At 36.4% G+C, this 24,836-nt stretch overlaps 1 protein-coding gene and 1 pseudogene across 1 annotated transcript in view; one reads left to right on the top strand and one right to left on the bottom strand.

The window, feature by feature from the left end:
• Positions 1 to 24,836, bottom strand: part of ADGRV1 (adhesion G protein-coupled receptor V1) — a 522,964-nt gene that overhangs the window by 412,405 nt on the left and 85,723 nt on the right. The window contains exons 22-31 of the mRNA XM_055312783.1: positions 22,649 to 22,825; positions 18,251 to 18,431; positions 17,221 to 17,423; positions 12,814 to 12,943; positions 10,665 to 10,745; positions 9,137 to 9,276; positions 6,979 to 7,588; positions 3,388 to 3,603; positions 1,282 to 1,497; positions 337 to 581 (exon numbers count right to left, since the gene is read on the bottom strand). Coding sequence (XP_055168758.1) covers positions 337 to 581; positions 1,282 to 1,497; positions 3,388 to 3,603; positions 6,979 to 7,588; positions 9,137 to 9,276; positions 10,665 to 10,745; positions 12,814 to 12,943; positions 17,221 to 17,423; positions 18,251 to 18,431; positions 22,649 to 22,825 — 2,199 coding nt within the window. The remainder of the gene's footprint in view (positions 1 to 336; positions 582 to 1,281; positions 1,498 to 3,387; positions 3,604 to 6,978; positions 7,589 to 9,136; positions 9,277 to 10,664; positions 10,746 to 12,813; positions 12,944 to 17,220; positions 17,424 to 18,250; positions 18,432 to 22,648; positions 22,826 to 24,836) is intronic.
• Positions 19,264 to 19,821, top strand: LOC129501623 (40S ribosomal protein S23-like; annotated as a pseudogene).

Here is a 24,836-nt window from a genome sequence, read left to right as displayed (position 1 = left end):
AATTGAGACTGGTTCACACTCAAGCTAAAAGGGACTCTGGATACAAACAAATTAAGAGTTTATATGAAAAGATATATTAATCACTAAACAAAAAAGTGGAAAAATACAACCTCATTGTACAAAAAATTTACACTAATGAACTGTGATATATATAAAAGACCTTGTAGAATATTGTTTTTATCTGTAAGAATCACTTTTACACTACCATATTTTGAAAATTCTTGCAGAAATAATTAACTTGACATTCTCTATAAATGCCACAACAGCCATCTGTTCTAGTCACTATAAGACAAGCTATGATTTACAGTGTCATTCTATACTAGCCATTCCTCTCACCTCTTCAATCTCCGGAACGTCGTCAGCCAGGACCTCTAACAACAAGGTTTGAATGGTTTCCCCAGGGGCAAAGGTCACATTACCTGAGACAACTCGCAGGTCACCAGTAGCAAGCTGTCCATTAATGGTGGCGACCCACTGAACAGTAACATTGCCGAGTGTCCCAGAATTTCGAATTATTGGCAGGTTTACCTTCACTGAGTTAAACTCAGGTTCCTCTACAATAAGTTTAGTAATCTGAAAACCTGAAGGGCAGAACAGAATTAATTTCAAATATAAAGTGAAACTGAAACAAAAGCTAACCATTATCGCCTAGAGTTGATTGTTTTTTCTCCTACACAGTCTAAATATAAATAGCTAAACCCCCTCAAGTCAGAGTAGCATGCTGTGATACTAATCGTTCAGGCCTGCCAAAATTTCCACACTATTACTCATTATGACAGAAGCAGAAGTTACAAACTGAGAATCCCACAGCGGTCAGGCATGTATCAGTCATTAGTGAAGTGGGTCTAGTGAGTTCTGTGGCTAACTGCTGGTCCACAGAGGCAACTGCTATTTTGCTCTCACGACTGATGCTATGCAGGAAGGGAGGCACAATGCTGCCAGATTTCCTGCTAGTCAAGAAAGCCCAGAAATCCAGATTTTTGTGTAAATTTATGCAAATTAATTTTTGAAAGAATTATCAAAGATCCACAAAACACATCTAGAAGCCAGATCTGACTTACAAGCCTAAAAGTTGGTCCCTTCCGTATTTATGCTAAGATGCTGATTTATTTTTTTAATGACCACTAACCACTACTAGGGAGGGTGCTTAAGTACCCTATATGTCAGTAACACCCAGTTAAAAAGGGGAACACAATCAAATTAATTCTAAATCCCTAAAAATAAAGAAACGCATGATCTATACTGACAAGTTAAAACAAAGGCACAAACTAGTTTGGTTACCAAATAATCCATAGGGGTCATCAGAGGCCTCAATAATGATGATCGCCTCTGTTAATGCCCCTAGTTTGGCTCCTCCTGTTGTTTCATTCAGCAACTGCACAAGAAATGATTCTTCTAGTTCAGGGTAGATGTCATTAATGATATATATTGGCACAGCTTTGCTGGTTTCCCCTTCTAGCAAGACCACATCCGATGAAGCTATGCTATAATCTTCACCTATAAAAATAAAAAGCAAAATGCCGAGACCTATTCCCAAATATGATCGTTAAACATGCCATACACGAGTGGAATACTATATCAAATTCCACAGATACACTTGTAAAGCTTTTTTCAGGATACTGACTATATCGTAAACAAAAAGATTTTACCTCTCTTCCCAGAAAAAATAGATCTGAGATCATAAAATAATGAAAACAACCTCCAGAGGGTGTTCAAGGCTATCCTTTATTTTTAGAAAGTCAGGTACATAATTTCTACTTGTCATAACAGACATAGATGATATAGATATGATACAGATATGGCCTGAGACAAAGATACATCGCGTCATCTGTTACCACAAGATAACCTCTTATCTACAAAGAGAAACAAAATACGCACAATACTTTTAAAACAAAGAACAGAACGGGAATTCTGACCTCACTAAAAAGATAAGTTGTACTGTTGCACAGACATAGGCATGTCCGCATCATCAATGTTATAGCTGGAAACCATGGGCTTTCCTAAAAATTGGATTAAAAGCTGCTACTGCATACTGCTCAGATTGGCAGTGGCTTTGTTTGTCAAACGCTGGGAAGGGAAAGCAGAGAGCCTTCGTATGAAGTCTAAGGGCTAATTTTCTAGAACATCGATTCATCCCCACTGTTGGACAATCAGGCATTCCTCTAGGCTACCCATTCCGCATGCACACACGTACACACACACACACACACACACACACACACACACACAGTCCATGTAGGGACTAGGTGAGCCTGGTTTATTATCTTTTCAAGCAAACATCATATCCAGATTATTTATTTCAAAGAATGAAACATGCTATCCTATCCATTCACACTCATGTTCCTTTAAATGCATGCTAGAAAGATTCTAATTGAATAGCTCTCGGGGCAGATCTCCCTCTAGATGCTCTAACTGCACCAACAGAAAAGGCAGTCTCCTCATGTTTGCATTTGGCAATGAAATCATTTTGCTTACACAGAATAGTTAATGCTAGCCATTGCCTCTTCCACATTCTTTATAAATAAATAAACAAGCAAGATAAATGGGTTGAGAGACAAGACTGTTGCCAAGCACTGCAACCATGTGGCTGCACATTTTATCCTGCATTCCTCAGGATCATTTACACATGAATCCCTTTCAAATAGCTAAAAAGTACACATGAGAAAGCCTAACAATACTTTCCCTAGTTTCCTTTTCATTGGTTTGTGCAAATTTTGGTCATTTTAACCTTTTTTTTAAAGATTTTATTTATTTATTTGAAAGAGAGAGAGAGCAGGGGCACAAGTGGGGTGGGGGGCCAGAGGGGAAGGGAGAAGTAGACTCCCCACTGAGCAGGGAGCCCAATGCTTGGGAGGTGGGGGTGTGTGGGAGGCTCTATCGCAGGACCCTGGGATCATGACCTGAGCCGAAGGCAGATGCTTAACTGACTGAGCCATCTGGCACTCCACCTGGCACTCCGGTCATTTTAACTTTAAAATTCATATACAGTTTTGCTAACATTTTTTTTAAAAATTCTACAAAATCTGGGAATCCCTGGGTGGCTCAGCGGTTTAGCGCCTGCCTTTGGCCCAGGGCGTGATTCTGGAGTCCCGGGATCGAGTCCCGTGTCAGGCTCCCAGCATGGAGCCTGCTTCTCCCTCCTCCTGTGTCTCTGCCTCTCTCTCTCTCTCTGTCTGTCATAAATAAATAAATAAATCTTTAAAAAAAATTCTACAAAATCTGTGTCATAAATACAAGACAAAGCTTTATTTTTATGCCTTTAAAAAGATGCAAGAGAATTATTTTTTCTGGTTGATTTTTCTAACTACATCTGTAAGTGGCTTTGGTTAATTAAGGATATAATTTCCCTCTAAACCACTTCACTGCTCCTTGGAGGTCTTTTCTTACCTGCAACTGCAGTTATTGGCACAGCTTTAAACTTCACAGAAACATCTGCAAATGCTCCTCCTGCTCTAGTCACGTTGATAATGGGTCCAACATGATTTTCTGCCACTCGAACAATTGGTGCTGATAGCTGAAGAGTTCCAAATGCATTATCATTGGCAATGATGATTAGATGAGCAATAGTTTCTACCTTAGGCCCAAGACGTGGAGAATTTGGAACTGAAAGACAGAAGAAAGGCTAGTATATCAAAAATCTACCCAATGGCCAAAAGTCATCAGGAAACCTCAGCAAGATTCCATCAGCAAAATGGGAGCCTCATTTGTTTGTTTCTCTCTACTATTTATATATTAAAAAAAAGATACGTACTGACTACTATGTACCAGCACTAATCTAGACACTGGGTTAATAAAAATCAATGAAACAAAGTCCCTGCTCTCTTGTAGCTTTACATTTTAGAGAGATTTTTATTACAGAATTGTTAGCAAAGGAATAGTTATCTTACAGGAATATTTTAATAAGCATTGGAAATGTGTCAAAACTCACAGTTTATGGAGTTCCACTCAATCATCACTTTACATAATATTACAACAGATAATGACAGTACCTACAGGACTGTGCTCTTCTAATTAGTTACCAGCATGACATAAAAATTTTAAAAAACAGCATTTCAGTTGCAAAACTGAGTAGGAAAGTCATTAAGCTTCGTGCCCTCAAAGACCAGCTGCAAATCATCATACTGTAATTAAATTACTGCCTCCCTGTTTCCCTGTCCTTGCTCACAAACCCATTCCTTTTTGTCCCATCTTAGTTAAGAGTGCAGAATGCAGAGTGCAAAGTCAGCCTCAATGCTACCCCGATGCTGGTACAATAAAGTGTGCTCAATACTTTCAAGGCTCTCTTCTCACTTTCCACTGATTTTGGAGACAGCAAAACTTGTTTTGAAGGCATTTAGGACCTTCTACAAACTCTCTCTAAATTATCTTCTAGGTTCAATTCCAACCACCACCCTTGCCAAAACAACGTAAAAAAATGACCTTTTAACACAAATGAAGAACCATAAACAAACTTAATAGCAGCAAACAATTTTGAGTTGATATTTAGAGTATCTCTAACAACTATATTATTTGGAAATATGTGATAATAAAATGTAACATTTTCTGACAATCTAAAAACAGTAACACCATTTAATTTCAGTGATAGGAACCCACAGACCATGCTAAATTATATCATAGTTAAAATAAAAAAAACTATAAACCAATATAATTAAATACAACTAAATTACAAAAGAATTTGCCAGGCATTGTTCTAAGCACTTCTCTTGTGTCAAGTCATTTAATCCCTATGCCACCTCTATGGGGCAGGTAACACTGTCCACATTTCACCGATGAGTAATCAGAGGCACATAGACGGTGAAGAAGTCACATAAGGTATCATGCCAGTACCTGCTAGACACATCAAGAGGCATCCTGTGAGGGTTTATGTAATCCCTTGCTCCCTATATACAATTCCTCATCAAGCCAGGTATATCTTCAATTATTCAAACTGTTCATACTGTGCTCTGCGCTTACCCAGGTGCTGATCACCAGTCTTCTCACAGCGCTCTCCTCCAAGTTAATGATTATACTCAGAGTATAGTAACAGAGACCCTATCAGGTCCTACACTGATTTTGCCTATTACACTGTAGTCAACATCACACAGATTTGCATTTAATTGTTCTTTAATTATTTCACATCTATCTTCTGCCTATTGTGAATTGCTCCAAATATGCTACCTGGTTCCAGGGACATAACAAGTATAAATTACATGTCAATTGTCTCTCCTATCCCATAGCACACTGATATCCTGCATACCTTGTTAACAATACTGTTAATATTTACTGAATGTTTACCATGTGCCAGAAACTGCATAAATTTTCATATACATTATTGTACTCAAGCCCCAATGTATTTCGGTATAATAGATAAGGAAACTGGGGCTGAAAAAGTTTATGTCCAATAGTTTATTACAATATATTGGAAGATAAGTTATCTTACACCAACACACATAGCTCCTAGCCATTGCTATTTGATACTCCCTTCTGGTTTTATTTTTATCTCGCTCAATAAACTGTGAGTTCTTTGAAACTAGGCTTTATTATAATCCTTTTGTTTATTTATTTATAATTCTTACTAAGACTAGTCACTAGATTTTATTACAATTTATTTGCTATTAGAACTGATCCTAAATCTTGTTAAGGAAAAAAAGGATGGATATTGTGTGAGAATTTTAACCTTGACTATAACCTGAATATTTAATGTTAATAGTTGTCCTATAAAGTAAATTTCCTTCCATAATACTGATCTGCAATTACCTACATTGTGGACAAGAATGTTGCTCACTATATAGTATATCCATAAAGGTATTACATTAAGGTGAAGAAATTTATTTACGAGAAACCTTAGTCTATATGGCAAAACACAGTCAACAGTCAACATGTAGCTCTTGGAATCTTACTTTTAAATATGTAATTCCAGTTTCCTTTAGAATGTTTTATTTGTCTTCTTATAAATATTGTCCTAAAACTGATGTTAAACTGATATCGAATTAATATCACTAATATTTCTTCATCTGCTTTTTCCCTTATTCCAGGAGATCTAGATCCTTGCCTTTGTTTAAAAACAACTTTCTAAAGTTATATGTCCTCTTAGAGAGATGTGACTAATGAACAAGGTATAACACAATAACTGCTTTCAGCTCTGCAAGCATAAGGTCTGCTCTCTACCTGTAGACACCTCACTCTAAAAGCCACTGAGCCACAACCCCAGGGGAAGTGGCTGCTACTTTTCCAAAGAAGTTGCCGCACCACATCATCTGCCCAACATAGGTCACTCCCCATTCCTATTGCCAACCAGTGCCTTCTTAACTTTCAGTGACCCACAAATGTACAGGATTTCTTACTGCTACACACTCCTGTCCCCCTTCCCTCATGCAGCTGCTGCATCCATATGCTCATTGCCAAAGAGGCTCTATGGGTGAAGGAATCTTTCAGACTGGATCAAGGTGAAAGAGACTCAGGATCTTGCCACCAGGACTGTCCCTGGAACCCCCAGATTGACTCTAGAATGATTTGGAAGCTACAATATATAATACAATAGTACTAGATGTCAGTTGCACCAGATTACCCAGCAGCTTTTAACAACTTAGTTTGGGAACATAAGGGGCTCTTAAAACATAATCGTATGTTTTCAGGTGTCCCACTTCCATTTACCTTATAAACTTCTGTAAGGCAATACTTTCAAAACTGGAGCTTACTATTTTTATATAATTTTCTGGGATCCCTGGGTGGCGCAGCGGTTTAGCACCTGTCTTTGGCCCAGGGCGCAATCCTGGAGACCCGGGATCGAATCCCACGTCAGGCTCCTGGTATGGAGCCTGCTTCTCCCTCTGCCTGTGTCTCTGCCTCTCTCTCTCTCTCTCTCTCTCTCTCTCTCTCTCTGTGACTATCATAAATAAATAAACATTTAAAAAAAATTTTCTACTATACCAATTCTTGATTTATTTTTTTAGGATTCTTACCTCCAATAATAATAATAACACACTACTGGTTACTTACTTGGGCGATTCTGTACTTTCTCTAATAAAGTAGAGTTCAGTAGTTCAATAAACACAGATTCTGATCTTTCTGGTTCATCATCATCCAAAATTGAAATAGTTATGGTTGCCTCACTCTGATTGGCTCTGAAAAGAGCAAATCCAGAAGCTGGTATATAGTCTCTTCCTTGAGTTGCTCTGGCTATACTAGGTGGAAAATAAGGCGGTTTTTCCATATCATCCAGCGTTGTGTATGTGACTATGACTTTTCCCATGAGGCCTTTTAACCTTATCACTGACAGCGTGATATTTTGCATTGCTTCCTCAACTTTGATAGGTCTATCTTTCTCAGAAAAGATGAAGATCCCACAAGGATCGTCACTAGCCAAAACTGTTAACGTGGCATTAGTATGAACTCCCAAGGAACCACTGGAGACACTGAGGATTGACACAGAGAAGGCCTTATCCAGTTCTGGATCTTCATCTGGAAGTATTTCCAATGTGATGTTGGCACTCGTCTGCCCAATCTCAAATGTGACATTGCCAGAGGTGAAGGCAAGATCGCCATCAGGATCAGAGCCTATGCTCCAAAACAAAGTCACTTGAGACAGAGCTCCACAGCTTCTTATAATCTGTAAAATATTTAATAGCAAAATGTATTAAAAGAGAGATTAAAATCACTGATTTAGAGGTTTGTAAATATAGAATGATAGCAAGATATTAAATTTTTATTTTATTTTCTACTAGTTTTTCTCAAGAATATAAGATTCTTGGAGGCAAGGCCAAGTACTACCCATCTTTGAGGACCCTCAGAGTACTTAAAAAGTGATTATTGCACAAAGCTACAAATTGATTGAACATTTTTAGCTACTAACTAAACTACAGCGGTATGTTTTCTGCAATCATAAATTAGTAATGAAGCAAATGTAATTATCATATGTAAGCATACTCATGAAAATTTTTGCTTTTACTACAAAGATGGTATATACTTCATTGTAAGTAATAAATGAGTGATATTTTCTGAAAAGTTAGCCATGAAACTCATTTAACTCATTTTTGAAAACAAATTATATTTTCTTTTATCTTCGATATAATATGAAAAACTCACCAAAAAACATATTTCTCCTAAAGTTCGCTAAAATATACTTCAGCAATACTTTTGCCAATAATATATTAAGGGGAATAAACATAGCTTTAAATACAAATGTTAACTTAAAATAACAGTCAAGATAGGGATTTTAGAAAACTTAATCTTTTTCCCTTAATTTTTTTCTTTTTTTGAATAATTAGTTATCCTTTCTAAGATTGTTCAAATTACTCCACAACTTATTGAAAATCTGCCATTGAGTAATCTTTCTTCATTATTTATACAAAATCTGAGGAGGTTGAGCAAGATTCTAGCTCCTCCCAGTTGTTTAACAATTGAATTCAACTTAATTCCTAACTGAACAAAGCAGAGGAGGAAGTACACACATACACACACACACACACACACACACACACATCATACAGAGTTGTCATTATGAACTGCTGTTCACAAATGTTTTGGATTTTATTTCCTTTTGGGTGAGAGATGAGATAGGATTGCATTTTTCTACCCATTAACATTAGGCATGGCCATGTGACTTTTGACCATGGGACTAAGTGAAAATGTGGAAATGTTATGAATCACTTCCAGAAAGAAACTCTAAGAGCCATATGCAGTTCTCCACATCCACACTTTCCCCCTCCGTGAAGACAGAAGCACCTGCTGAGATGCTACCTCTGTGATCCTTGATGCCTCAATAACTGGTGACTGTCAAGTTAGGCTCCAGAAACACCATCGGTAGAAAAACAAATCTTTGTTATATTAAGCCAGTGAGCTTTAGGAGACATTTGTTTCCACAGCCTAAGTGAATTAATACAAAATCTATATAAATTAACACTTGTATGACTCTACTATATTCCTTAAAGAGTCAGGAGTCCTCAAAATCATAAGACAATCTTATATGCAAAACTACATACAAAGACAAATGTCTAATTACTATTCAATTATCGATCTGTATTGTGTGTTCCACTAGGATCATTCCCCCTCTACCTAAAAAGGAAAAAAAAAAAAAACATAAAGGACACCTTCATAATACAATAAAAGTTTTAAAAGAACAGAAAGTGTCTAAGACTGGAAGAAAAAATGTACTCACATTTAATATAACAGTGCTGTACCCATCTTCTGGTTCGGTTCCACTGACAAAGAGTGACTCAGGGCTAAATTCAAATATACCATGAGCATGGTCAGAGGCTGCAATTGTCACTAGTATTTGTGAAGCCACTCCTAGACTGGCTGCATGAATAAGTTCCAACAAATAGCAAGAAAATGTTAATAAGTAATTTACAAACCAAAGGAAAAGCCAAGGAACAACTTTTTGAAAAGAGTTTTACCATTCATTGAGTACATTCTAATTTGTTTTAGAAAGAAAGGCAGACACAAATGGTTGCCACACATATTCATGCTTTTATGACCTTTCTCTATTTTGGCACCACCATGATATACAAGTGCTGTATAAGCACTTGGAGATGAATAAGGAAAACTTGTTTTTCTTTTTCTGCTCTATGAAAGAGAACATTCTTCCACACAGAGTATATGAGGAAAGTCTCCCACGACCTTTGCTGACCTCAGAAGAACGGGAGCCAAAATGACTCTTACCTTCATGAAACAGTTTCCCTATGATTTTTATCAATCTGACTGAACAGATTCTTGGTTTCTAAATGTGCATGAGTTCTAGGTCTATTTTATTATCCTATTATGATATTATAGATCTACCTCTCCTGGCGCCCAAACACTCCAGTCTTGTAACTAAAGAATTGCCAATACCTACAGAAATATTGAATTTTTTTCCTAAGAAGTATATTCAACTATTATGTTATATTAATATATACAGACAGAAAATGAACAATTCCAAAAGTAACACAGTAATTAAATACAGTAGTTACATGAGGCACTGATGAAAGTTAGGAATGAGAAGAGTGGGAATATGAGTTCTAACCTTAAAATATAAAACCTGAAATTGTGAAAAAGGAACATTTGAGGATTAGAAAAAGTTCTCCCTCCAGAAATAAGTATTCTATGCATTTTTCTCCCAATACAAAAAAAAAAAAAGTATTTGAGGTAAAAAGCTGAATCATGCTTGCATATGAATCAAATGCATTCTCTTTTGATTATTCCCTCCCACTCACTGACAACTTATTCTCCCCATTTACTGCCTTTTTAATTTCTTTTTTCCTGTTTTGATTAAATGCTACATGTAAAGACTGCTGGTTCTTTCTGTAAATACAATAAGCATGATACATTTAACATAAAAATATAAATGTTCTATTTCTCTCTTTTCAGGTATTCAAAGCTATGTAAAATATTTTTCAAAAATAATTTTATGACTGATATTCAAGCAAAATTTCTATTATAGTTGGAATCAAGAAACTCTATTGGGTTCATACTAAGGGAAGTCTGGGCTTTGGAGGCAGGCAAGGAAGGACTTGATTCTGGCTTGATCACTTTCTAGGTAGGTAACTATAACACAGAGTAAATATAAAGTTGCTGTTATGGTTACTGAGATAAAATATGTAAAGAACCTGCACACAGTAGGTATAAATAATTGGTTAGTATTGTTGTCTCCAAAAAGAAGAGTTAAAATAAAATGTAGACTAGTAAAGGGCCTTGGAAGAGCGGCTTACCATGCTTGTGAATAGTTGGAAGGAAGAATTCCATGTCCCCGTCACCACTACCACTGCCATCAACCCTAAAGAATTCAGTCACTTCACAAGAAGACACAGAGACACACCCACACAATACACATCAACACAATGAGAAAATGGAGAGCTCTTAAAACATATCCAGAAAAGATGAAAATGTAGTAATAGTCACCCTATGACATGCATTCTTCCATAGAAAATATATTTTTAAGTGGTAAAAGTATAACACTATTTTATAATGTAAAAGTATAACATTAGTCAAGCTACCAATTTATTGAAAAGTCATCCATAGCATTAGGAAATACTCCAAGTAAGTTGTAATTGGTATTTCCCATTTCTGCCAACTTAACCAACTGACTTTTTTTTTTTAAAGATTTTTATTTATTTGAGAAACAGACAGAGAGGCAGAGGCAGAGGCACAGGCAGAGGGAGAAGCAGGCTCCATGCAGGAAGCCTGACGTGGGACTGGATCCCAGGTCTCTAGGATCACGTCCTTGTCTGAGGGTGGCGCTAAACCGCTGAGCCACCTGGGCTGCCCAACTGTCTTTTTAAATCAAATACTTAAAGCAATGTAAATTGTTTTTAACATTTTAAACATTTTAAAAATATTTGTGGTTGTGTATAATCACATGGTTAGGCCTATATGATTATGACTATAACAGAGTCACCTTACCACTCACCTCAATCAACTCAAAATTAGGGAAATGTGTCTAACATTTCCCTCCAGCCAAACGTTCAAATTCCCACTTTATTTACCATTCTCAGAGTTGATCACCCTTTTGCTACTGACATGGTAGAAAGAACCCTAGATAAGCAGTCTACAACAATCTGTTTCAGGCTGGCTGTGAGAAATATCCACTGTAAAACCTCCAACAGGTCATTAAAACTCTTGGTACCTCAATTTTCTCACCTAAAAAAAAATGTGCTGCCTTTAACAGGACTAAAGACCAAATAAATAATGTAAGAAATAAAGCACTTGGCAATATATAAGGACTAAGACAAAGAGAAAATGCTTCTACCTTCACTTCCAATACATCTTATACCCTACCCATTACTTTACTAACAGTTTAAAAAGAAGACAGGAAGTGTAACAATGACAATGGTGGAAGAGGAGTAAGAGAAGCAAGTCCACATCCATGTCTATGTGCTTCTACAGTATCCTTGATTGACATATGAGTTTAAGATCTGCTCTGCTCTTCTACTCTTCCCATCAGCCAGACTGGGATACATCAGACATTATGACCCCCCAAATCTGAAATAACCTTAGAGGACTAAGAGGCAAAATGCGTTTTAGAGAATATCCAGTGCATCGCCCATATTATCTACAAGTCATAAGAGAGGGTAAAGTTCAACACCGATGCACTCTGAATAACATAAAACATCCAGCAGATGTCTATGTTATGTAGAGTTGTTTTTAAAGACAAAACAATATGAAATAACAGTTTTTCCCTTAACCCTCTGGTGAATTTAGCTCCTAACAATACTGCACTTCTTAGTCTCTAGCTATGACTTGGGGAATAGAAGCCAGTGTCTAGATTCCTTTACTCCAAGCCCAACTCACTGAGGGAAAAATGAAATTCTCTGTCACTACTGTTTACTAAGAGGCTGCAAGATAGGTTTTCAAGTGAGTACTCATGCACAATACCTAACAATGTATAATCTAGAGATACAGGAAGAAGTTTCCACATAAAATACCAAGTATCACTATGATCAGAAATATTACTTCTAAAGAATACTTAATGTTCCTTATCACACAATAATGATCATTAACGTTTTCTCCATCACATTAAGTATTATTAACTACAAGTGATACAAACAACAACTTTTCAAATGTTTTATAGTGACCTCTAATTAATGAAGTCGTTTCACAAAAATATGATTTGGGGATGCAAGGACCTGTCTCTGGAGGGCAAACAAAGATGGTATTTTTATATGTCACCCTCCAAACACACCATCCAGCATATTTTTACTGCTTTATGCAGTCATCCAAGCTGTGGCCGCTGTTTAATCTTTTCCCTGGCTTGACCTCCTTTGCTTTCACCTGGGGTTCTGGGAACACAGGGAAGGGAAATTTGGGGAAATTTTCCATACAGACAAGCAAATATTTGATACTTTTGAGTCATCAGCTTACCTCCTCCCTCCAAGTTCAGTAACTCAACTTTAAAAGATTTTTCCAATTCAGGGACAGAATTATCAGTGATATTAACAGAAATGTACTTATATCTTTCTCCTGGTTGAAATTCTAAGGTTCCAGCAACACTCTGAAATACAAATAAAAGATTTATCCACTAGATTAGAATTATTCTGTGTGTTAATGTGCAAGATGAGAGTGTTTTCTATGTCCCAAATTATTAAAAATACTGAAACAGAAGAACATAAGTAAAATATAAACCTGAGGGGTGCCTGCATAGCTCAGTTGGTTAAGCATTTGCCTTCAGCTTGAATCATGGTCTCAGAGTCCTAAAATGAAACCCTGCCTCAGGCTCCCTGCTCAGGGGGGTCTGCCTTTCCCTCTCCCTCTGCCCCTCCCCACTATGTGTTTTCTCTCTCTCAAATAAATAAATCAAGATAATTTAAATAAATAAAATATAAACCTGAAAACAAATGTATATGAATAGTGTTCAATATAAATTCTAAATAAATATTCAACTAGGTAAAGCAGATGGATTTTTATTTCTCTTGTTTGCCTATTCAGTAAAAAAAAAAAAAAAAAGTACTTAAGGCAAATGAGAAATCTGAATAGGTGACATCCACAAATTCCTAAATGAATTCAATGAAATGTGCATAACTTTTGACCAAGTATATTTAGAACTGTTCAAATTATATCACTAAGTAATATAAATACTCAGTGTATAACAATGCCATTTTCACGTTTTTATTCTGAGAATCTCTCCAAATAATAATAAAGACCAGTCTATTGGGCGTTAACACTTTCTTTATTATACTTGCAACTGCAATTCATAATATAGATCTCTCATCAGAAAAGTTCACATACTATAGCAAAAACAAAAAAAGTTAAGTTCAAAGTCATAAGGCCCTTTTTTCCCCCAACTCATGAGAACATATTTTAAAGTTGTTTAAATTTTTCTAGTGTTATTAACTTGTGTGGGTAAACTATATTTCATTCTCAGTAGCTATTAATGATCTTAAAGCTAAATTGAGAAACCAAAGTACCAATTTACCTACTCACTCATTTATTTACTTTTTTCAATATTTATCAAATGCATGGTATCATGGACATGGTACCATTTTAGATGCTTGGGATTCAAAAGCAGCCAAGATAAATTTTAGCTAGATTCTATAAGGAGTGTTAACCATGTAATATATCCAGATAGAATAATAACTGCTGTAAAAGGCATACAGTTACCTCAAGAAGGAAGTAATTAACTCTGCCTAGAGGATAGTCATCAATGGAGTTAATTAACTCTATGAGTCATAACAACAGAAATTATATTTGACTGCCTTAGGAAACCATCTTAACTTGACCTTAGCAATATCCTACACAATGAGCCATTCCCTCTTCCAGAAGTATGTTCTTCTCTGATATTCCATATCACACTCTCAATTTTTCCTTACCTTTTTAGCTCATCCTTTTTAGTGTTCTTTGTTGATTTTAACAGTCTCCTTACAACCTCTAAAAACTTCTGTTCATCAGACTCTCTCTAGACTCTCTCTCTAGACAAGGCTACTATACACTTAGCCTTCAAATATTATTTATTATTCTCCAGTCTCAAATTCTGTCTCCAAACTCTGATATCCAGACTTAACTCTTAATTCCTATTTCAAAGTTTTCTTATATTTCTGTCAGGATTTTTAATTCATGATTTTTCCCTTAAAATATCTATGCTTTATCCAATCCTCTCCACAGTACTAAGTTATACAGAAGCAAGTTACTCACGCCAGGAACTAGGGAGTCACTTTTGACACTCTTTTCTTTTTCTGCCTTATCCTTAGCACTAAACAATCTTCAAATCCTGCCATTTTAACTCTGACACATTTCTTGAGCCCATCTTCTCCTTCACATCTATACCACTACCTACCTAGTTCAAGATACTAATAACACCTTTTGCCTTGTTCTACAAAATGGACTCCTTGGCTGGTCTTCCTATATTTAGTGCTTGTATCTTTCAATTCTTTCTCCTCAGTTCAGACTAATGATCTTTTATAAATACATGATACCTTTCAATTACTTCTTTGTTTTTAAAACATAAGGCACAAGAGTACATGATCTCTAAGGCCTAGCAAAATCCCAGTGCCCACATATCTTATCTTTTAACATGACACTTAGCTCTCCACACTCCAGAAGCACTGGTCTTCTTTCTGCTCCTCATTAGCACCATTTAACATTTTACTCATGCTATTTTACCAGTCTCTAGTAGTGCTTTCCCCCTTCATTTAGTTTACTACTTTCCTCCTCCTTAAACTTAGGCACTCTGCAGAAGTATCACTTCCCTAAACAAGGCCTCCTTAACTACCTTGACTATGTATACCCACCTCTCTCCCAGAGTACCAATCCTGAATATGCCTACAACTGTAATTCAGTCACTAATTAGTTGTTTCATATCACTATCAAGAGCTGGAAGTAAGCACCTGGATGGTGGGGACCACCTGTACCTCAGTATATGAGAATAAGGTTAAGAACGATGATGTCTGGGGCACCTGGATGGCTCAGTGATTGAGCATCTGTCTTTGGCTCAGGTCGTGATCCCAGAGTCCCAGGATCGAGTCCCACATCAGGCTCCCCACAGGGAGCCTGCTTCTCCCTCTGCCTGTGTCTCTGCCTCTCTCTCTCTGTGTCTCTCATAAATAAATAAATAAATAAAATAAATAAATAAATAAATAAATAAATTCCTTTAAAAAAAAAAGAACAATGATATCTGATATTCAACTGTATCCTCTCCTATAGATGATCTCTCCTGGCACTTCCCTTCCTTCCCACAATACATACATGCTCACACACACAGCCTAAGAAGCCCTACTTTTGTGCTAATGCAGATCAAAGACAGCTGACCCATCATAGAGAAGTGGAGACAAATTATTTATCAAGTTTTCAGGGACAAAGCAAAGATCACAGTTCAATGTGGTGAATCCAAAGCCAGACAGGATATCCAAGTACCCTAAAACTCAACACAGAGGTCTTCAAGGGTAGTAGCTTTCTGATAGTCATGAAAGAAGGAGGCATAGGTTTTGTTTTATTTTGGTTTTAGTTATTAAAGAAAATGGTAATCCAAGTGGAGATTGGGGCTTTCCAGACTACCTAAGAAACGGACACTATCAATATAAGAACTAAAGTATTTAAGAAAATGCAGAGAATACTAAGCTAACCTGTCATTCTTGTGGAATATGTTATATACCAAATTAAAGGTGTAACATCAAGGGAAGAGAAATATATATTGCCCAAGTAAAAAAGTTTGGGAAAGAAGAAATCTGAAAAAAAACTCTGCCAACTGGACTACAGCTAAAATTAATTGAATTCAATTAGCCGAGATTTCTGAAGTTTGAGCAGAAAGGCTATACAAATTACTGGACACTGCACCATTGTGCAGGTCTTCTCAGGAAGAAGGAGAAAAACAGGGAAACTATTATTAAAATGAAAGAAGGTGATTCTTTGGGAAAACAAAAATTTTGAAGGATATAAAATACTTCCTAAGAAGTACAGCCAAGAAGAAATTACAAGCACTTGCTTAATATGAATGAATACTGGTGATAATAAGAATAAGCAGTGATTACTGTCACTGTATATGTGCCATGGACAGTACGTGACACTTAAAATGCTGCCATCCATCCTCAGAGCAATCCTACCCAGCAGATATCATCTCCTCTTAATGATCAGGAAATTGAGGTCAGGAAGATTTGAGTTCCTAAGGCCACACATTTAGAAGAGCAGTTTAAACCCAGTTTGGTCTGGTTCAAAATCCCAGTTTCTGTTTGCCAGCACCACACTGCTTTTCACTTGAGAAAAATATAATTAAAATGGAAAGGACATGACATATAATTTCTTCACAAATCTGGTCCCATTTGATGGACATAAATAAGAGGATTTATTTTTTTAAAGATTTTCTTATTTATTCATGAGAGACACAGAGAAAGAGACAGAGACACAGGCAGAGGAAGAAGCAGGCTCCCTGTGGGGAGCCTGATGTGAGACTTGATCCCAGGACCCCAGGATCACAACCTGAGCTGAAGGCAGATGCTCAACCACTGAGTCACCCAGATGCCCCAATAAGAGGATTTAAATGTGTAAGAAACCATTGTTAATATACCTGATCAAAACCTGTAACACTAAAATAAAGAATAGAAATGAAAACTATCAAATACAAGGTGCAAGTGGAATCATCAGTTTAATACTACTTAAGTGTCAGGCTTCAAAGGACTGAAGTACCTTAAGTCACAGAAATGTAAAAGGTGAGAGAGCTGTCAGCGCTTATTTTCCTTACTGAGTATGTCCTGGGACTAGTGCAAGTCCCTTCCAGGCCTCCAAGAGAAGGACAGAGTCTGACTAGGGCACACACCACTTCCAAAGGATTAAACAATTTACCTGGTAGTCCTCAGGACTGAATGCCGTCAGTGGGACTGTTCTAAATTCTGCCAACACCCTACCCAGGAGCCCCTGTGCCCGGATGACCAATAGCCTCACTTCTCCATCTTCCTCCTGCACAGTGATGTGTGGAATACTGTTTGTGGGCAGGGTCATCGTGTCCTCAGGTTGAGGGGGCAGTCCTGTGGAGAACTGAAGCAAGCCTGTAGGAAACAAAGAAAGGCAGGACATTCAGGCCCCCATGATCTGTGGAAGAACATCTTTTCCATTCGAAACAATCTTGCACAATTATTTTGATCACCAGAATAAAATTTTGAGGGCTTTCATTTAGAAAAGACTTTAGTGAAGATTCAATTAACATGCTTTTGACACAGAATATGAGTTTTCAAAATTCTCAAAGTTAAAATGATAATTTTCCTTGTCTCTGCCCAAAGAATCTCATATGTACATCTCTAAAATTCATTCTTGGACTTAGAGCAGAACATGATTAATACCACTCTAAATATTTGCAAAATACTTAAGAAAAATTTAACTAAGAAAATCAGAGTTGAGGAGTCTCCCAAGTTTCCTACACAGACCTTTTAATAGTTGTTCTTGCTTTATTCCTACAAAAGAACTATTAATTTTCAATGTAGAAAAATAGTCTCAATTTTTTAGGACAAATATCTATAATTATTCCCCCATTAAGAAAATTATCACTTTGCAGCACAAAAAGGAATTAATATAAACAGCATTAACTCCAATTCTTCAAGCTTAATAAAATATAAATTACAAAGTACTTCAATTAGTTAGGGGTAACATATCACAATAGGATAATTTTTTAAATTAAAAAAATTTTTTTGAAAGCCATGAATAGGAATACTTTTTTTCATTTTAAATAATCCTGTATGTACTTTGCAAAACATAGAGCCTAGAAGTTAGAGGGCCTGAAGAAGTTCTATTTCAATCATTTGCAAAAGCTCCTTAAGAAGTTTTTAACTAGACCAAGTACACTCAGAGAAGAGAGGATTATTGCAAAGGGCTTGATTACCATATGGATGATCACTAGCTTTGATCGTGATATCTGTTGTTTCCTTTTCAGGGTCTATACTTGCACCACTGGTAGGAGTTGAACCTAGCTTCCCATCTCCAGGAACTGCAGAAACCAGCGTCACACGGAAATACTCATTAAGCTCAGGAATATCATCATCAAGAACATACAGATTCAGGACCTAAAATGTAAAAATCCAAAGGCATGAAACAATGAGGTATACAGAAATTACTTACCACTTAACAGAAGAAAATAGAACAGCCAAATAAGTTATATTTAATTGAAGTTACTATTTAACATGATCCATTAAGGAATGCCTGACATACACAGTAGCCGCATTTTAGGAAAGAGATTCACATGGACCTTGCAATTATGGCACAAGTGATCCTTCCAAAAATTAATAATAATTCAGCCATGCTCCAAAAAATTTAAGTCAAAATTTGAAGTGAAAAAACAATTCACCCTTCTTTTACTAACTGAATTAGCATTAGCACACCTACAATGTGCTAGGGTTAGAAATGGCTCCTGTCCCTAAGAGGCTCACAGTCTACTGTAGGAGAGAATCTATGAAGAAAATATTTAAAATGCAATGTAAAATGCTAGTTAGCAGATTTGTTGCCTAGTTCTGATATTATAGTGTTTAATATATGGCACATATTAAAAATGTTGCAAGATTTAAAATAAATACATGTTAATAGTCATGACAGAATTATGTACAGACAAAAAAAAACCCAACCAACTCTACCTTCTAAAGATTTTGCAACAGATACGTTTTAAGCAAGTCTTAAGGTATTAGTTGAAATTATAAATGGGAAGGGCATTCCAAGTAAAAGAAACACTTGTAAAGGCACAGTGTATGAAAGAATAAGGCGCACAAAGACCTGCAATTAGACCACCACGGCTGAAGCAGGAGATAAGGCTGGATAGATAATCAGGAGTCAGATCACAGGGATCTTTTACACTATCATTAAAAAAAAAATGACTCTTTTGCTCAGGCCCATGGTACCAGCAGGATGAGCAGATGTTGTGGTCTTCATACAGTCAAGAAGCTCCATAGCCACTGTCGAGATCAGAAGTGCCAAGATAAACAGTACAAGAAAATCCATTTGGGCAGAGTCCTGAAGGCCAATGCTTTTAGAGGTACATCCCACTCAAAGGGAATTATGCTGGAAAAAAAAAGAGTTGAAGCCAAATAGCCAAACTGTGCCATCGGGAATTGGGTCAGGGTCCAGCTGATGAAGAATAAAAAAAAAAAAAAAAAAAAAAGCACAGCCTTTGTACCCAAAGATGGTTGTTTCGATTTTATTGAGGTGTTTCAGTTTATTACAGTTTTTATTTCTGAAATAGTTTCTTCCAATTTTTATTTGATGAACAGGTATTTTTAGTGATTGCTGCTGACACCAGAAGTAAACTGTTGATTTTATTCCAGGAAAATGATGTAGTTCTGATTGCTGGATGTGATAGCAAAGGGTCACGCTGTTGGTGACATTCCTGGAGCTGGCTTTAAAATTGTCAAAGTAGCCAATGTCTCTCTTTTGGCCTTATACAAAGCCAAGAAGGAAAGACCATGATCACAAATTTTGATGATTAAAACATGACAGCAATACATTTTCACATGCTAATAAAAACTGAACCTTATTCCAAAGGCAGTGGCATGAAACTGAAGAATCATAAGCAGGAAATTGACAAAATGAGAATGTAAACAGTGGACAGGGCAAGAAAGGATGCTAGGAGTTGAGATAGGAAGTGACTGAACAAAAATAATGAGATTCTGAACTAATGCAGAGACAGTGGAGATGAAGAAAAATAAATAGATTTGTTCTGGAGAGAAAAGACCCAGAACTGATGGGTTTTTTTTAATGTAGTTTTTCTAGAGAGTTTGATTTAGTAGGTCTGAGGTAGAATCTGAATTCATTTTTTATGTTCATTTTTATCAAGATTTTAAATAAAAAAGTAATATATGGCATAGCCGATATACTGAGAGGGAAGTGTAAAAATGACACCTACTACCCAAATCATGTCAACATTTTTAAACTAAAGAGAACAATATTTAGTTTGATGATTTAAAATGTCTTGCCCCTAGGAAGCAAGCTAACAAATGCTGCTCTGAAAAGTAACACCAAAACATCAAGATGTACACTAAAAATAAAGCAGCAAATATTTTTAAGGGGTTAAAGCATACCAAAGTAATCATTCATTTTAGTGAAATGAAGACCCTATCAAGATATAAATAAATGTATTTTACATAGTAACTCAGTAAACCAAAAAAGTATTTACCTTTACATGATATATACTCTACTTTCTGTTCTATTTTTTCTTAAAGATTTATTTATTTATTCATGAGAGATAGACAGAGAGAGAGAGGCAGAGACACAAGCAGAAGGAGAAGCAGGATCATCACAGGGAGCCTGATATAGGACTCGATCCCAGATCCTGGAATCACACCGTGGGTTGAAGGCAGATGTTCAACCACTGAGCCACCCAGGTGTCCCTCTGTTCTATTTTTAAAGTCTTCATAACTTGCTTAATTGATTTTATAATTAATGGGTCATTTAAAAAAAACTTGAAAAAGACATTTTCAATATACTTTCCTGTACCTTAGAGAAACACACACACAGACATACCACACACTTTCCAGACTCCCTTGCAGCTAGGTTTTCAGATATGATTTAAGTATATTCAGTTAGTTGTACCCTCCAGATATCTGGAAGGCAGCAGCAAAGTGGAGGCTACCTTACTGCTATGCATACTATAAAGCACAGTCATGGAGCACTAGTGACATCTCAAGACCCTGTCATTGGCTTTGTAAGAATGAGAGGCTGGTGTATCTAGCAGTAGTCTTATAAGTCAATCCCATAGTTCAGTGTTATTATTTTTGCTCTAAAGGTCAATTATTTTTTTAAAGAAATTAAAAATGAAATGATAAGAAGAAATATTTTAAATAAATCTTGACAAGAATATGTATAACTATTTGCCTGATCAAAATGTGATTATCTCTTCCAAAATATGCATGAATCCACTTTACAACAATGGTTTCAAGTTATATTTTCATTTTACAGTTGGTAAATTTCCCAAGGGGAAAATTTGTGGGATCAGCCCTGTTTTCCAAATAGAAACATTAAAAAATGTTAAAACAATTTAAAAAGGACCATATAATATAATTATTACTTGATTAAAAACAAAAAAAAAAAACTTTAAATCCAGAAGGGTAGTGAAAAAAATGGTTTATAGTCCTTTAAATATAGTCCTTTAAATATAGTCCTTTAAATGGAATACTTTAAGCCTTATTAAAACTTGTTAGATGCTCTATTTTTCCTCATTTTACCAAAGACTAGGAAAATATTTATCATGGATCTATTTGAAACCTGCTATAGGAGAAATTTTATTATAAACTATTTAGTCTCCTTCTTCCCCAAAGTTATTGAGATTTTATCATTCCTGTTTAGTGTTAACTCTTTAAATCTATCTTCTCTCAATTTTATATTTTTCACCCAATTAACTCCTAAATCCCTTAGAAATTTTCTCAAAGATTTTATTTGCAAGCATTAAGCTATTTCACTATTTATCACTGATGACATATAAGCTAATTATATTTTTAATGAAAAATTATACGATGTGACTACTCTAACATGATAGATTAAAAGACTATTTAAAATATTCAATAGAGGACACAGTCTCATCCTGATTCCACTTGCAAGAAGTGCCACTTACTTCTGGAGCATCTATTCAGAAATGAAATGATGGTTCATGGAAAGTTTTGATAAAATTGGAGATGACTTGTATTTTCAAAGCAAAGCAAATTATCTCATTTTTCCATATTAAAAAATAAAGTTGAGATTACAGTTACAATAATTTTTCAGTGGTGTATTTGAAAGCAGAGTACCATTAAGAATTCTACATTTCCCATTGTATCAAATAAAAATAATAAAAAACTCACACTGACAACTCTTCAAGCCATACCATTTCTATTACACTGAGATTTAAAAAAAAAAAAACAGATAAAACTGTAATATACATCATTCAAAAATCCTGTTTTTCTTTTACATAAATAAATACAAAAACAGGGGCACCTGAGTGGTTCAATTAAGCATCTGCTTTCGACTCAGATCATCATCTTGGGGTCCTTCAATCAAGCCCCAAGTTGGGCTCCTTGCTCAGTGAGGAGTCTGCTTCTTCCTCTCCCTCTGCCTCTACCCCTACCCCAGCACACAACTCTCTAAAATAATTAAATAAAATCTTTAATAAGTACAAAAACATTTTAAACCATGATATTTACATGATGATTTAATTATCTATAAATTGCTTAAATAGCAAGACCCTGCAAAACAAATTACAGAACCAACAGATAAGGAAAAAGCCTTCCAGGAGGCTTTCAAGGAAACAAAAGGTAGGGTTTACCTCAGATCTCTGCCAAGGAAGGAATGTGATAGTTCCACTAGCATTAGCAAAATCATCAACAAGATAATTAATGCCGTCGGATTCGATTTGTGAGATGGTGTAAAACACATGCACATAATCCAGAGCTCCCCTGGTTCGCTCCACCACACATGAAATGGTGGATCCTTCCTCTGCAATCTGAAATTGAATATAAATTATTTATAAGTATATACTAATTCAAATCAGTGATAAAATTATTATGCTTTCATGGAATCCTTTTACCGTAACCTTAGTTCTTTAACTTTCTAACACTCTGAGACCTCCACAATCTTTTCTTGGTGTTTTATAGATTTTACAAAGCTACAAAATACAGAAATTACAAAAATAATTCTTATAAGCAGTTAACTGTACATAAACTTCATTCACTGATACCATGTGTGTGCCAGCCACTGTGCTGGACACTATGGTACAAAAGATTACCAAAAAAAAAAAAAATAAAAGCACAGTCTGTTCTCTGGATAAATCTAAAAAGGAAGAGAAACTCAAAGTTTTATGATAAGTTGAGCATAGACAAACCAAATGGGGGGAAGAGCAGAAGTGAGGGGTAGAGGATAGAATATGCTACTAGGGAGAACAGTCTAGGCATGGATAAAAAGTAACAGAGTGGATTTCATGAAATAATTTTAAGGATAGCATAAAGTGATAAGTGGCAAGAGCCTTGAGAAATGTCTACTGGGGAGATAAGACTCAGGTCAATGAGGGCATTTATGTTATGCTTAATATTTTTTGATAGTTTTGTCATATATACATAATGTATACACACATCTGTAGGTATTTTTCACCTGAAGAATATTTTTATCTGTAACACTTAATACTTAAAAATTATATAAAGCAAGGAATTAGAAGAGTTTTTTTTTTTTCTTGAGAGAGAGCGAGAGCGAGCACATGCATGAGCAGGGGAGGAGCAAAAAGTTCAAACAGGCTCCACCCCTAGTGGAAAGCCCAACATGGGATTCGATCTCATGTCCCTGAGATCATACATTAGCCAAAATCAAGAGTCAGATGCCTAAAGGACTGAGCCACTCAGGCGCTCCAGAAGATCTTTTAGAAAAAAGTCTTCATACTCTTAAATTCTCAAGTCTTTTAAATTCAATTTTATTTTTATGTTAGTAAGCAGATATATAATTCATAGGAAAAAAGTACTGAAACTGAATGAATAAAGCTCAAAATACAAATCTTAATTTAGATAATGTCATTCTATTTTTCATATCAATCATAAGCACCTCTGTCAGCATTAGACAGAGCCACGTTGGTGCCAACTCTGGGGTTGGAAAGAACAGATTTTAAATTTATCCACAAACAGGCAATAGTCAAAACAGTTATCAATGAGCATGGAAACACCAGGAGATGTTCCAATAAATCCTGAGTTTCTCCAACCATCAGTACTTCTGCTTCAAAAAGTAACAGCAACCTTAGGTGCCCTTAGTAAACAAGACCAAGCACTCCTGGGACAATACTGTAACTCTTTTATTTGCCTGCAGGTCCCTGACATGAGAAGCCCAAAATGACAGGTGGTTGTTCAGCAGAGCCGCCAGTGTGTCTCCTGGCAGACACCTCTGACCCAGGCAGAACCAGAACTTCTAATCCAGCAGAGCCTAAAGCATGAGAGTGGGAAACACAAATTCTGGCAGGTGGCCACTGGAAGTGATGGAGATAAAGCCACTCTTACTTCTACGTCTTTCCTTCTGAACCCATGTAGTCCAGGTACTGAGAACACTGAACAAGTATCAGTCACTGGATAACATACTGGATCATGGGGGACAATACCCCCACCCTACAAGATGTGATCCCTGAGCTGGCAACTTAGCTGAGTCTTTTTTTTTTTTTTTAAAGATTTATCTATCTATTCATGAGAGACATGGAGAGAGACACAGGCAGAGGGAGAAGCAGGCTCCCCGCAGGGAGCCAATGCGGGGCTCAATCCTGGCACCCCAGGACCATGCCCTGAGCCAAAGGCAGACGCTCAACCACTGAGCCCCCCAAGGCGTCCCCTTAGCTGAGTCTTTAATATCCCAACCCATTATTGAAGCCAACTGCTTCCGAAGTGATGTGACACATAGTAAGGGCAGGGAATCTTAGGACTGTGTGCCTATTGTTACGCCTCCTTCACATAAAGGGAGTCCCTTTGAGACAAGCTTCTGGGGGCACG

Source organism: Nyctereutes procyonoides, unplaced genomic scaffold (assembly GCF_905146905.1).
Source record: "Nyctereutes procyonoides isolate TBG_1078 unplaced genomic scaffold, NYPRO_anot_genome, whole genome shotgun sequence".
Lineage (NCBI taxonomy): Eukaryota > Metazoa > Chordata > Mammalia > Carnivora > Canidae > Nyctereutes > Nyctereutes procyonoides.
The sequence above is the reverse complement of the archived record's forward strand: the minus strand, read 5'-3'. Positions and strand labels throughout refer to the sequence as shown.